The 12,568-nt window shown below is 31.9% G+C and overlaps 1 protein-coding gene across 2 annotated transcripts; it reads left to right on the top strand.

Moving 5' to 3' along the window:
• Positions 1-8,261: 8,261 nt before the first annotated feature.
• Positions 8,262-10,800, top strand: LOC107897309 (L-type lectin-domain containing receptor kinase S.4). Of its 2 annotated transcripts, XM_041112414.1 has the most exons (2): positions 8,262-8,685; positions 8,852-10,800. In XM_041112414.1, exon 2 carries the CDS (start codon positions 8,869-8,871, stop codon positions 10,582-10,584), a length of 1,716 nt encoding a protein of 571 aa, XP_040968348.1. In that variant the 5' UTR covers positions 8,262-8,685; positions 8,852-8,868; the 3' UTR covers positions 10,585-10,800. The 2 variants fall into 2 exon arrangements, with proteins under 2 accessions (XP_040968348.1, XP_016678212.2); XM_016822723.2 differs by having other exon boundaries at positions 8,262-10,800.
• Positions 10,801-12,568: the final 1,768 nt, after the last annotated feature.

Genomic DNA, 12,568 nt, shown 5'->3' with positions numbered 1-12,568 from the left:
ATAGAATACTTCCTCCTTATATACAAATCCCATCCCAATAAAAGATACATAAATTAGATACAAATATAACAAATTAAAACATGTTCAACATGCTTATTTACAGATAACAGATATACGTATAGCAATACAAACAAACATACATTCAGTATCCTACTCAAATCAATCTATCAGATTTCCATAGCTACAAATTAAGGTTTAATAGCCTTACCGACCCTACAGTAAGCTTACAGTCGATCAGAGCGACCTATGCGACCCTAGGGAAATTTTCAGAATTATGGGCCCACATGCCCGTGTGGATTACCCCTGTGGGCCCACATGCCCGTGTGACCCATACACCTAGATTAGCTTTGCCCGTATGGCCCACACGGCCTGGGGCAAAATCCACACACCTATGTGACTCGCTCGTGTAGCCACACGGCCACACTCATGCTACCACACAGCCGTGTGCTACGCACGGCCATGCCCTCGTCTCGCACACGGCCACCCATACGGTAGGCCACACGCCAGTGTGGCGCCGACAATGGCCTTTTTCGGCTTTTGCTGAAACTCAGTTTTTCGTATTTCGGGTACACACCTAGTATGTTTTCGCAGCAAATGCAATCCCAATACCACCAGAACCTATAATTGTCCAACAAATTGATTATATCAGTAGTTTAAAAAGTGCAACTAAAGCGAACCACAATGGAAAAGACAACCATTTAATTTACCAAAACCGTTAACTTCGAACGAACAACAATGATTTCACCCTACCAGAATGCCGATTAGCAGCCCTTAGCCCATTGATCTTATCCTAAACATAAAGCGAAGTCTATTAACCAATGATTCACTAGTCAAAACAAGAATCGCACCCACCAAACTTACCGATATCACACGAAAAGTACTAAAGTAATGAGACGTGGAAATTTGATAATAGAGAGAAAGACAAAGCAAAATTGACGACAAGAGGAGAAAACAGCAGAGAGTAGAAAGGAAAAAAATTCACGTCAGAAACTTTGGGAATTTTTGGAGGAGAAATGAAAATTTGAAAAAAAGAAAATAAAACAGATTAAAATTAGATAATATTAGATTCCCCTAAATTCCTCCTCATTAACCCCTCAATCTCAACCACTACAGACTTTTAATTCCACGAAAACTCTTACCACAGAACCTAGTAAAAATAATACCCATGCTCGCGCTAAGATTCAAACTCAAGACCTTAGGGTAAGCTAACTCCTTACCACTTGAACCAGTAAGCTCACTCTAATATGAATTATCAGAAAATTTAATATAAGCCCACCGAACAATGATAAGGCTTGGATTAAAAAATAACAAAATTTAGAAAAGATGAGGCTTGAACCTAAGACCTCACACACACACACAGAACACTTAACCACTGAAGTAGATACACAGTTGTGAGATTTTACAGAAGCAGAAATAAATTATTTAGGGTGTTACATTTTGGTACACATTTGATATCGTGTTGACGTAGGAACAACGCGGAGAATTCTCGAAACCTAATTTAACCATTCAACAATAAATCAAACAACTAAAACGATAAAAATCGCATTCAATAATGCTCAACCAATTATGTCGAGATCTCGACGCGAAACTTCCAACAAACAAATGCTTACTGATGAATCAACAGATTTAATTTGAAACAGCACGCGAAGGACACTTTCCTCCGTATTCACACCTAAGGAAAAGAGATCAGCGACCAATTAATAGAGAATTTATGCAAAGCAGTCAGAGAAATCTCAATTTAACTACGCAAACAAAAACCAATAAAACTTCGTAGAAACATAAGATTTCCCGACAGAACTTACACGGAAATCTTCTAACAACGCACCGAACAACTTAGGACCCTCAATTATTCCGATAACCACTTGCCGAATGCAATCAAAAAGAAAATTTAGAAGAAAGATGAAATGTAAAAAAAAAAGCAAAAGGAGAATGGAGATGGAAAAAGTAATTGATTTTAAATTAACTACCAACACATTTCTAGCATTTACAAAATTTTTATAATGATAATGCTGAGACTTGAAAACATGATCAAAGATTAGACAAATGCTTAACCAGTGAACCAACAGGCTCATTCTTAATATAAGTTTACACTGAATTAAGCTTAACTATGCAATTCAAATATAGAGGTTATTTCGAAAAAAAATAGTAAAACTTCTAAAGATGCGACTCGAACTCCTGACCTTAATCACATAGGCAGAACACAGACCACAAATATAGAGATTTAATTATGATGGAATTTAGTATTCCAACATTCAAATTTTTAGGGCATTACAAAAATTTAACTCAAACCCACTCATTTTTGCAAAAGACTAATCCAATCACATTTTTAGGTCCGCCCATATTATTTTTTAAAATTTTTTTATAAAATTTTTTTATTTTAATATTTAATATTTTAATATTTTTTATTTATTGAAAATTTTTATATAGACATCTTAACATTATTTTAATGTTTACATTATAGTATTATATATTTAGTATAGATTTATTTTTTAATGTGTTCTAAATTACATAATATATAAAAATAATATAATATAAAGTATAATAAACTTAAAAATGGGTCGAGCTCGAGCCCAACCCATATTTTAAATGGGTTTATCTTTTTTTTGCCTTAGCCCCTTTTTGTGACCTAATATATTTCCCAAACCCTTTCAGATTTTGAGCAGGCTTTCAAGCCTAGGCTGGTAACTCGATCCATGAAAAGATCTAATCTATACTTACTATTATTTAAACTCCCGACTGTCACGAGTTAACTCGACAAAAATTCAATTAACAAATTACTAAATTACCCTCATACAAAACACAAGTTACGCATTCTTGTTTGCTTTCAAGTTGTCATTTATACATATTAAAAGTAATTTGTTAATGGGTGTTTTTGGAAGTGTAGTGTAAACAAAAATGAATACTAATAAATGTTTGGCATAATAGTAGAGTATATTGAATTATTAAAGAGGACATTCAAGTTTAAATTTTAAAAATGATGTTGGAAGGATAATCATTAGAGTGAAGCTAAAAATTTTGTTTAAAAGAGCGAGACGAAAATATAAAATTTTGAGGACCAAAGTAAAAAATATCCTGTTAAATATGGTCATTTAATTAAAAGTTTAAAATGCTGAAATTTAATATTTTATCTTTTAGAGAGCCTAAAATAAGAAGGGTAAACTATTAAAATAATCATTTTTGTTTGTTTCAGGTTACATTTTAGTCATAAAGTTTTACGTTTTAGTCACTTATATTATCGTATTGTAACATTTTAATCACTATGCGTTAATTTCTATTAATAGTGTAATGGTAAGTTGATGTGGCACGTTAAATAAATATTTTAAATAAAAAATTTAGGTTAAATTATATAATTTGTCCCTATATTTTTTTTCGTTTTGAGCAATTTAATTTTTTTCTTTTATGTTCTTTGAATTTTTTTCTTTATATTCCATTCTTTTTTCCTTCTCGCTCTATGTTCTCTCTTCTTCATTTCTTTTAACATTGTTTTCTATGTTTTCCATTTGTTAAAACTAGTCCCTATACTTTTATTTTTTGAACAATTTAATTATTTTCTTTTTATTTAATTATTTTTCTTTTATTATCCCCTTTTATGTTTCTCTCTTCTCAATACTCTTCACTGCATAAATATAATCTTTGCCCATCAAATAAACTAAGTCTTTGTTTCTTTCACATGATTCCTCAATTGAATTTCACTCAAAATCGAATATCAATTATTTTTAATCAAATCTCAATTTGAATACAACCTAATTTTGAAACTAAAATTGGATCTAACTAATCAATATAAAAAACCATATCCTTAATCAAATCTAAACATAAATTGAATTCTTTGTATTCAAAACAAATTTTTTCTGTTTCCAAACTTTTACAGAATTATGTAGATTGTTCATTTCCTTTTCTTTTATGTTTTGAAAAATAAAATTAAGCAAATGATAAAATTGATCTGAACATTTTTGGATGTTCCCAAGCAAGCTTGATTGGAAGCCGAGAATGGATGAACCGAAGAAAGAAAGGAAGCATGGAACCAAACTGGTTTGGGTAAAGTTGAAGGTAAGTTTCTATGGTGGTCATTTTAGTCATTGAGAGTGTAAAGATAATTTGAAGAATTCGTGAAACAACATAGTTTTAAGAGGGTTAGAATGTTGTAGGTAAGATAAATAAAGTGGTTTTGGGGGTTAGTAATTAGAAGGTCAAGGGAATCGGCTCGGGAAACTTTGTTAAGGGTGAACTGTCATAAGTCACAACTGGCAAGATCTTTGAGTGAGGCGAGCTTGTAGACTGGGCCATTGAAAGATCCAAATTGGTTCGTTAAAGTGATGATGAACGATGAGAGTTTATAATTATGGGGTAAAAATATGTGAAGCAAGTTTTATTTTGGTTTCAGCTTTCGTATTTTCTTTTTTCATAAAGATAAATAAAGTTTTAACAAATGAAAAATATAGAAAAACTACATTAAAAGAGATAGAGAATGGAGGAAAACTGAGGGAGAAGTAGAAGATAATAGAAAAAAAAAGAAACTTAAAAGAACATAAAAGAAAAAAATTAAATTGCTTAAAACAAAAAATATGGATACCAATTGTATAATTTAACCTAAATTTTTTGTTTGAAAAGATGATTTAACATGTCATGTTAGCTTACTGTTACAACGTTAATCACAATTAACGACTCAGTGACTAAAATGTTATAACATGTTAACGTAAGTGATTAAAACGTAACATTTCAAACATAAACGACTAAATTACAACCTATAATGTGAACAAAAGTAACTATTTTAATAGTTTATCCAAATAAAAATTATATGATTTGAATGAAGCAGGCCAAAGTCCCTAGCTACTAATTAGCTACAACTCTAATAACCACAAAATTTAAAAAAAAATTAATTTTCATGAATATAAAACTAACATTGGAAGATATATATCTTAAAAAAGAGAGTTGAAGCCTGGAATATCATATAAAATTTTAGTATGAAAAATATATTATAGCATTTTTTATTTTTTAATTATTTCCTTTAATATGAGAATATGATTATAAAAATATACATTGATTTAATCCAACGTAGCTCGAAGTTTTTTATGTTTTTATATTTTAAGATTAATATTTATATTTAAATTAGTCTAAATTTGTAAGAACTGCATTCGTTGGAATCGAACATGTAAACCGATATTGGACAAGTTTCGTTATAAATGTTATTGTAGATTATTAAATAAAATGAATCTTATTTAATCTAATAAACATTTCAAAAGAAAATACTATAGATGGTGAAGTAGATCAAACTGAGTTGACAACTTATAGTGGTTACCCACTAACACAAAAACAACAAAGACTTGACATTAGATAAAGTTTTATTTATTTTATTTTTGGTCCACTAAAATGTGTGTTTGAGTATTTGACTTTGGTTGCTAATGAAATTAAGTAAATATAAACCTGTCCTGTTTTACCTAAAATGCACAACTTTAAATATTAACTAAAATTTTTGGATAAATTTCTTTTAAGAAAGAAACTCATTTAAAAGGAAAATATTTTCAACATATCGATAGGTTTCATTTAAAAGTTGGATAATTTCTTTTTTCATATTCTCAAAAATAGACTTATATAAAATTTGGAATCTGAATTTGACTTCTTTTTTAAAATTTGGTATTTAAATCTTTTTTGAGCTCAATTTAATACTTGAATTTGACACTTTTTTTTAATTTGATATCTAAAGTGTTTTTGGGCCTAATTTGGTATGGCATTTTTTCCAAAATTTGGAACCTAAACATTTTTTAAGTTCAATTTGGTACTTAAATCTATTAAATGTTATGCAAATTACGCAAAACACTAACAGTGTTAATTTTTTTTGTTATGCTAATAAAATAGGTATTGAGTTATCATTAACAAAATTAATATTAAATAAGAAAAGAATTTAGAACCCAAATTAAAAGAAATTTATTATTTTAATTAATTAATTAATTAATTAAAACTAAAAGTAATTGAACATATAAAACACAAAGAAATATCATATCATCTATCACATGCTGGCCATCATTGATTATTTTTGTTATCTTATAAAAAATAATATTATTAGCATATTGGAGTAATTTGTAAAATATTTGACAAGTACCAAATCAAACAACAACAAAAAGATTAAGTACCAAATTAGGAAAAAAAAGTCAATTTTAGGTATCAAATTGAACCCCAAAAAATTTAAGTACCGGCATAAAAAAAATGTCAAGTTTAGTTATCAAATTTAAAAAAAGTGTCAAATTTAAGTAACAAATGTTATATTAATCCTCAAAAATCAAATAAAAATGTTGTGTTCTGTTAGGTCTTTTTCAAGTAAGAACGTGGAGTTTTAGTGAATTTTTGTTGTATTTGTTGGGTATCAATCAACTATTGCAATTTTAATTCATTTTTTTTCTTTCAAAATGAGAAAATTAAAAAAAAAAAGAAGTTTGAGTTCAATTTGATATTTTACGTTTAAGTTGAGATGGAATCTTATTGAATTTAATTTTATAACTTAAACTTGATTTAGGATCAAAATTAAATTATTTAAGTTGAATTGATTAGGTAGGTTTACCTAATTAAAGAATAAGTTTAATTCTAATACTCCAGTTTGAATTTCAATTTACTCTTTTTAACATTAATTAAAAATAGAAAACAACTTAACTAATTAAAGATGAATTTTTAAACTAAATTATAATTTTTTAGGATTAAAATGTAATTTTAATATTATATTAATTTATAATTTTAAAGGAGCTAACTACAAGTTTACCATTTGGGAGGCCTAAGCTACGTTGACCCGAACTATATAAATATACAAATATGTTATTTTCCATTCACATCAACATGGAATTTGAAAGCAACATCAACATAATTCTTCATTGCCTCATCGATTCATTTCTCCATGCATTTATGTCAAGTTTTCCCTTATAGCATGTATGATCCAACCCACCACTCAATTTGTTTTAATATTCAAAGCAATAGCAAATATTAAGTACGGGTAGTGAAATACAATTTTAGATAGGTGTTGATTACGGCATGCATATCCATACTTATTCTATAGGAGCAATAAGTAATAATTTACTTCGTTGATCAATTTACGAACCACCCTACCAAGCAATCTATAGAGATACATTGGAGTAGCAGAATCCCAATTAAATATACTTACCACCTTAAAACTCCCTAACAGAGGAAGAAATATGGCATGGCCCTTGTTGCCAGACTTGTCTGGAAACAAACATTCCTTAAATCATCTAGAGCATCCAAGTTCTGATTTATTTATCCATCTTCTCCATGTTAGCATGTAATGGAGGGGATAATTTCACAAACTTGACCAACTATGTGCACTTCAGGCAGCACTCATCTAGATCATTTTTTACTTCTTTCTTGATGACACGACACCCAATAATCACCAACACACGTCCTCCGCATCGATGTCACTAGATTTGATCACCACCTCTTCATTGATTAGAAAACCAATTATTAAAGCCACATCTTTGAGTGTGATGGTCGCTTCCCCACGTGGCAAATGGAATATAAATATTTTCAATTTCCATCTTTCAACGAAGGTGACAACCACCTCTAAAATAACATGAACTTTTTCATCCTAGATATCACTAAAAAGAAACATCCTCCAAAAGTCTTTAGAAACAAAGAACTAACTTATGGAAACTATAAATTATATTGAATCTATAGAGTGCGATCTATTGGCTGTTAAAATTATTACAAAAACATCATATTAAAATTCAGAAAATTTTAAAAATATTATCATAAGAACTAAAAATTTAAAAAATTGAATTGGATATTTCAACATATTGAGGGCATAGTTAGGAATGTGGTCAACCATTTCTTTCTAGGAAAATTATTATAAAACATAGTGGAATTTTTATTTTTATTTTCAAATGGAGAGTTTGAGAAGATTTTAAGTGGAAAGAAAAGAGGGAAGAGTGAGTTTTTTATTATAGATAGGAAGCCAACAACTATGAATTGACTTTCAATTGGTTGAACCAATAGTTATCTAAACACTCCGTTAAATCTCTCAATTTTAAACTTTGACATTTGTGGGTGCTGAGTTAACTTAACATTCATCATAAAAATTAATATATTAATTTAAAACCCCACCAAAATTGACATAGAAAGGCGTTAAAATAGTGTAAAAAATTTACCTAATAATAATAAAATGAAACAAGGCAGAATTGTTGAAGTATTTTATTTTTACTTGAACAATGAGAGTCCACCTAACTTCATGCTTACTAAGGTTGGTTATGTTAAATTTTAACTGTCTTCTTTGGTTCTATAATTGAGGTGCCTTTCAATCATTTTCTTCTGTAGAACTCCCATGTGGAGATCGGAAAATCACTAAATTTTATCTTTAAAAATCTTGCCATTTCTACTAAATCTCTCTTTTTGTTCTTCTTTCCCCTCCCAAAACATTTAATAATTATAATTATAATTTCTCAAACAAAATCCATAACCCAAAATTTTCTGATGCAGAAAACATCAAAAAGATCCCATTCAAATTCATTTTCCATAGCAAAGGAGCTGATATTTTTCTGGGTTTTCCTTGTTTTTTCATCAGGCCAAGTTTTTTCTCAGCTAGATCAGTTCATCTTCAATGGGTTCCATGGTTCAGGCAACAAAATGAGCTTAACTGGAGTTGCAGACATTGCGGACAGTGGGTTGCTTTGTTTAACCAACACTACTTCTCGCGTAAGTGGCCATGCTTTTTACTCATCTCCATTGAAATTCAAGAACTCAGACAACAGCAAAGTTTCTTCTTTTTCATCTGCTTTCGTTATCGCCACTGTTCCCGAGTACCCAAAGCTCGGTGGCCATGGCCTTGCTTTCGTTCTCTCACCTTCGAAGCAACTTTCAGGCTCTCCCAGTCAATACATGGGCTTGCTTAATGCAAGCGAGAATGGGAACTCAACCAACCACATATTCGCAGTTGAGTTCGATACTGTGAAAGATTTAGAGTTCGGTGATATAAATGATAACCATGTCGGTGTTAATGTCAATAGCATGAAATCAATTGCTTCAACCCCTGCTGCTTATTTTCTTGAAAACGGAACAAAAGAAGAGTTGATTATCAAGAGTGGGGCAAAAATCCAGGCTTGGATTGATTACGATTCGGCCAAAAATCGATTAGATGTGAAGCTTTCACTTTTGTCCGAGAAACCAAGATCTTCAATTTTGTCTATTGATGTGAATCTTTCATCAATTCTCCAGGATTTCATGTTTGTGGGGTTTTCAGCTTCAACAGGTTTGCTTGCAAGCTCTCACTATGTCTTGGGATGGAGTTTCAACATGAGTGGAGAGGCTCAATCTTTGTCTTTGTCTTCTTTGCCTTCTCTTCCAAGGCCTAAACAGAACCACACTGTCTTGATCCTTTGCGTTACATTTGCAGTTGTTGTTGTAATAATGTTGATTGTTTTCATCTCGTTTTACCTTGTAAGAAAACTTAAGGAATCGGACATAATTGAGGCCTTCGAACTGGAAATTGGTCCTCACAGATTCTCTTACCAAGAACTCAAAAAAGCAACAATGGGTTTCAGGGACAAAGAGCTACTTGGATTTGGTGGATTCGGTAGAGTTTACAAAGGAACTTTGCAGAGTACAAACACTCAAGTTGCTGTCAAACGGATTTCTCATGAATCAAAGCAAGGTCTAAGAGAATTCGTGTCAGAGATTGCGAGTATCGGCCGTCTTCGCCATCGGAATCTTGTTCCGCTCCTTGGATGGTGTCGGTGCCGGGGTGATCTGTTAATTGTCTATGATTATATGCCTAATGGAAGCTTGGATAAGTACCTGTTTGATGAACCTAAACGAGTTCTCGGTTGGGACGAGAGGTTCAAAATAATCAAAGGCGTTGCTTCGGGTCTTTTATATCTGCATGAAGAATGGGAACAAACTGTAATTCATAGAGACATCAAAGCAGGCAATGTTCTATTAGATTCCGAGCTAAACGGAAGACTCAGCGACTTCGGCCTGGCTAAGTTATATGAACACGGCACGAACCCGACCACGACCAGGGTGGTTGGTACATTGGGGTACCTGGCACCTGAACTTACAAAAACTGGTAAGCCTACAATAGCTACCGATGTGTTTGCATTTGGTGCAGTTTTGCTTGAAGTGGCATGTGGGAGGAGACCTATTGAGCCAAAGGCATTGCCCGAGGAGCTAATTTTGGTGGATTGGGTGTGGGAAAGATGGCAAAGTGGTGCAGCTCTTGAGGTTGTGGATCCGAAATTGAATGGCGACTTTGATGAGCTAGAGGCCATTGTTATGATCAAGCTCGGATTAATGTGTTCGAATGATGCACCAGACGCAAGGCCGACGATGAGGCAAGTAGTGAGGTACTTGGAAGGAGAAGTGGCTCTGCCAGAAGTGGTGCCATCGCCCGGCGGATATGATAGCAAAAAGGGTCATGGAAGTGGTGGTACCAATACCATCCGGTTTGAAGATTTTGTGCATTCATACCCAAATTCACCATATTTGGATGTTGAAGACAGGGATGTGGATATCGAAGCAGACTCAACAAAACACCTCGATCAACCTCCAGAGAGTAAATGGCAGATAGCCACTGTAGATCAAAACAAAATCCATTGAAGTCTATCTTACCCAGATTCAAGTGACCGTCGATTATGTTATATGTTCGACGCGGGTTTGCTAAATTCGAATATGTAGGATCGAACGCAATTACCCTAAGAAAAAAAAAAAAACGAAGTGTCCTGGTAACATAGGGGAGACAATATTTTTGTCCAACTAAAAGTTTTCCATGGCTAGAGTTGTATGTAATTTGTAAATACTAGAAGAAATTGTTTATTTTTCTCCTCTTCAAGGTAGTTATCCAGTTAAAGCCATGCTCAAAATTTATTTGTGTATTTTTAATGGAAAATGGCTTAATCAACAGAAAATGACTTACAAGTAGGAATGTTCAAACGGTAGATTTGGTATGTTCAAACGGTTGATTTGGTTAATACCTGATATCATTAACCGGATTACCTGACATGTAAAAATCTTTAATCGTTAATTGAATCAATTTTTTTTTCAAATACATTATGTGACATCCCAAAAACCAAGTTAGAAGAAATAGGGTTTTGAAACCAAGAGTGGTCATCTTTATTTATGAGTTAGATCTTGGAAATTTTGACAAGTAAATTGGTTTGGCTTAGTGGTCAAGTGTGTTGGGTATGTGTTTAAGGTTTTGAGTTTAAATCCTATTTTTGAAAATTTTGTTATTTTGCTTAAACCCTTACCCTTGAACGTTTGGCTTATAAGTTAAATTCAGTCAATTAATGTTAAGAATGAGTTAGTTGGTTTAATGGTTAAGTTTTTGTATAATCTTTAGTCTTGTGTTCGAATCCTAGCAAAAGCAATAGGGAATGTTTTATTTTTGAATTTACTTAAAAAGTAGTTAGTTCCGGTTGGTTATTTAAAACCTTCGGCACTTTTATTTTCATTTTGTTCTTTCTTTTTCTACGACGTTTTCTATCATTTTGTTTCCATTCTTCAGTTTCTTCATTTTGGTTCCTCAATTTCAAGTGACATTTCTTTTTATTATGTTACGTTACACTGATTCTGTACGGGGTCTAACTTCTCCTTCTAGTTAGTTCGCTGGCCGGGATGGGAATTCATCCTTGTTGCTCTTGCATCGAGTCCATATCAGGTGGGTATCAAAAACCCATTTTTCTTTGAATTTGTACCATCGAAAAACGAGACTATTGATGTTGTCGAAACCATTTTTTAAAGATTGACTTTTGTTTAAAAACGAAAATGGGAGTCACCACAATCTTTTATTGAGGTGCGATCGGGTCACCTCGTAATTTGTCGTTTTAATAAACGGTTTGATCTACTAAAACAAAGATTTTTTGGTCTACGAAATTCAGGAAACGGGTTTCGGAGTTGGTTACGCACGAGGAAGGATTTTCACCCTCATAACGCCCAAAATTGGTACCTAGTTGATTAATTAAAGTCTTGATGTCGAAAATTAAAAATTTAAAAATAGCTTAAAATACGGTCCCTCTTTGTTTTAATGTTAATTTTACTAAAAAATTATTAAATAAATCGAGAAATATGTTAAAGACCCTCTCACCTCGAGGCAACAAAATGTCACATCCTGTAAGTTAGGACACGACACTTCGAATACTCGAGAATGAATTTGCCTTTATTTGAAATCTCACGGGTTTTAAATTTAAAAGGATGTTCGGTTATTTAGACCCAACGAGAAAAATTGAAACCCCGTAAGTTAAGGTACGACTTTCTCGAGTTCCAAAACACAAATCATTGCCTTATTTTGCAAACTTTCCTTTTTTGAATAATATCAAGTTTTTTACTTAAAAGAAATGTGTTTTTTTTTATTTAAAACGATGGTATGCGAATAAAATTGTCGCGCAAATTACAATGAGTATACTAATAAGAACGATTTACAAGAGTCGCATAATGCACACTATTTTGATAATATGAACAATCAAAGACGAATGAAATGAACAATAACAATGATAATAATAACAAAGTATGCACATAAAAGGACAATATCAACCTTAAAAAAATAAAGACAGAGAAATAAATAAAATAAATACATAAATATGTA

The sequence above is a fragment of the Gossypium hirsutum genome, chromosome A05 (genome assembly GCF_007990345.1).
Source record: "Gossypium hirsutum isolate 1008001.06 chromosome A05, Gossypium_hirsutum_v2.1, whole genome shotgun sequence".
NCBI lineage: Eukaryota > Viridiplantae > Streptophyta > Magnoliopsida > Malvales > Malvaceae > Gossypium > Gossypium hirsutum.
Note: the sequence above shows the minus strand (reverse complement) of the source record. Positions and strands in the feature narration are given on the sequence as shown.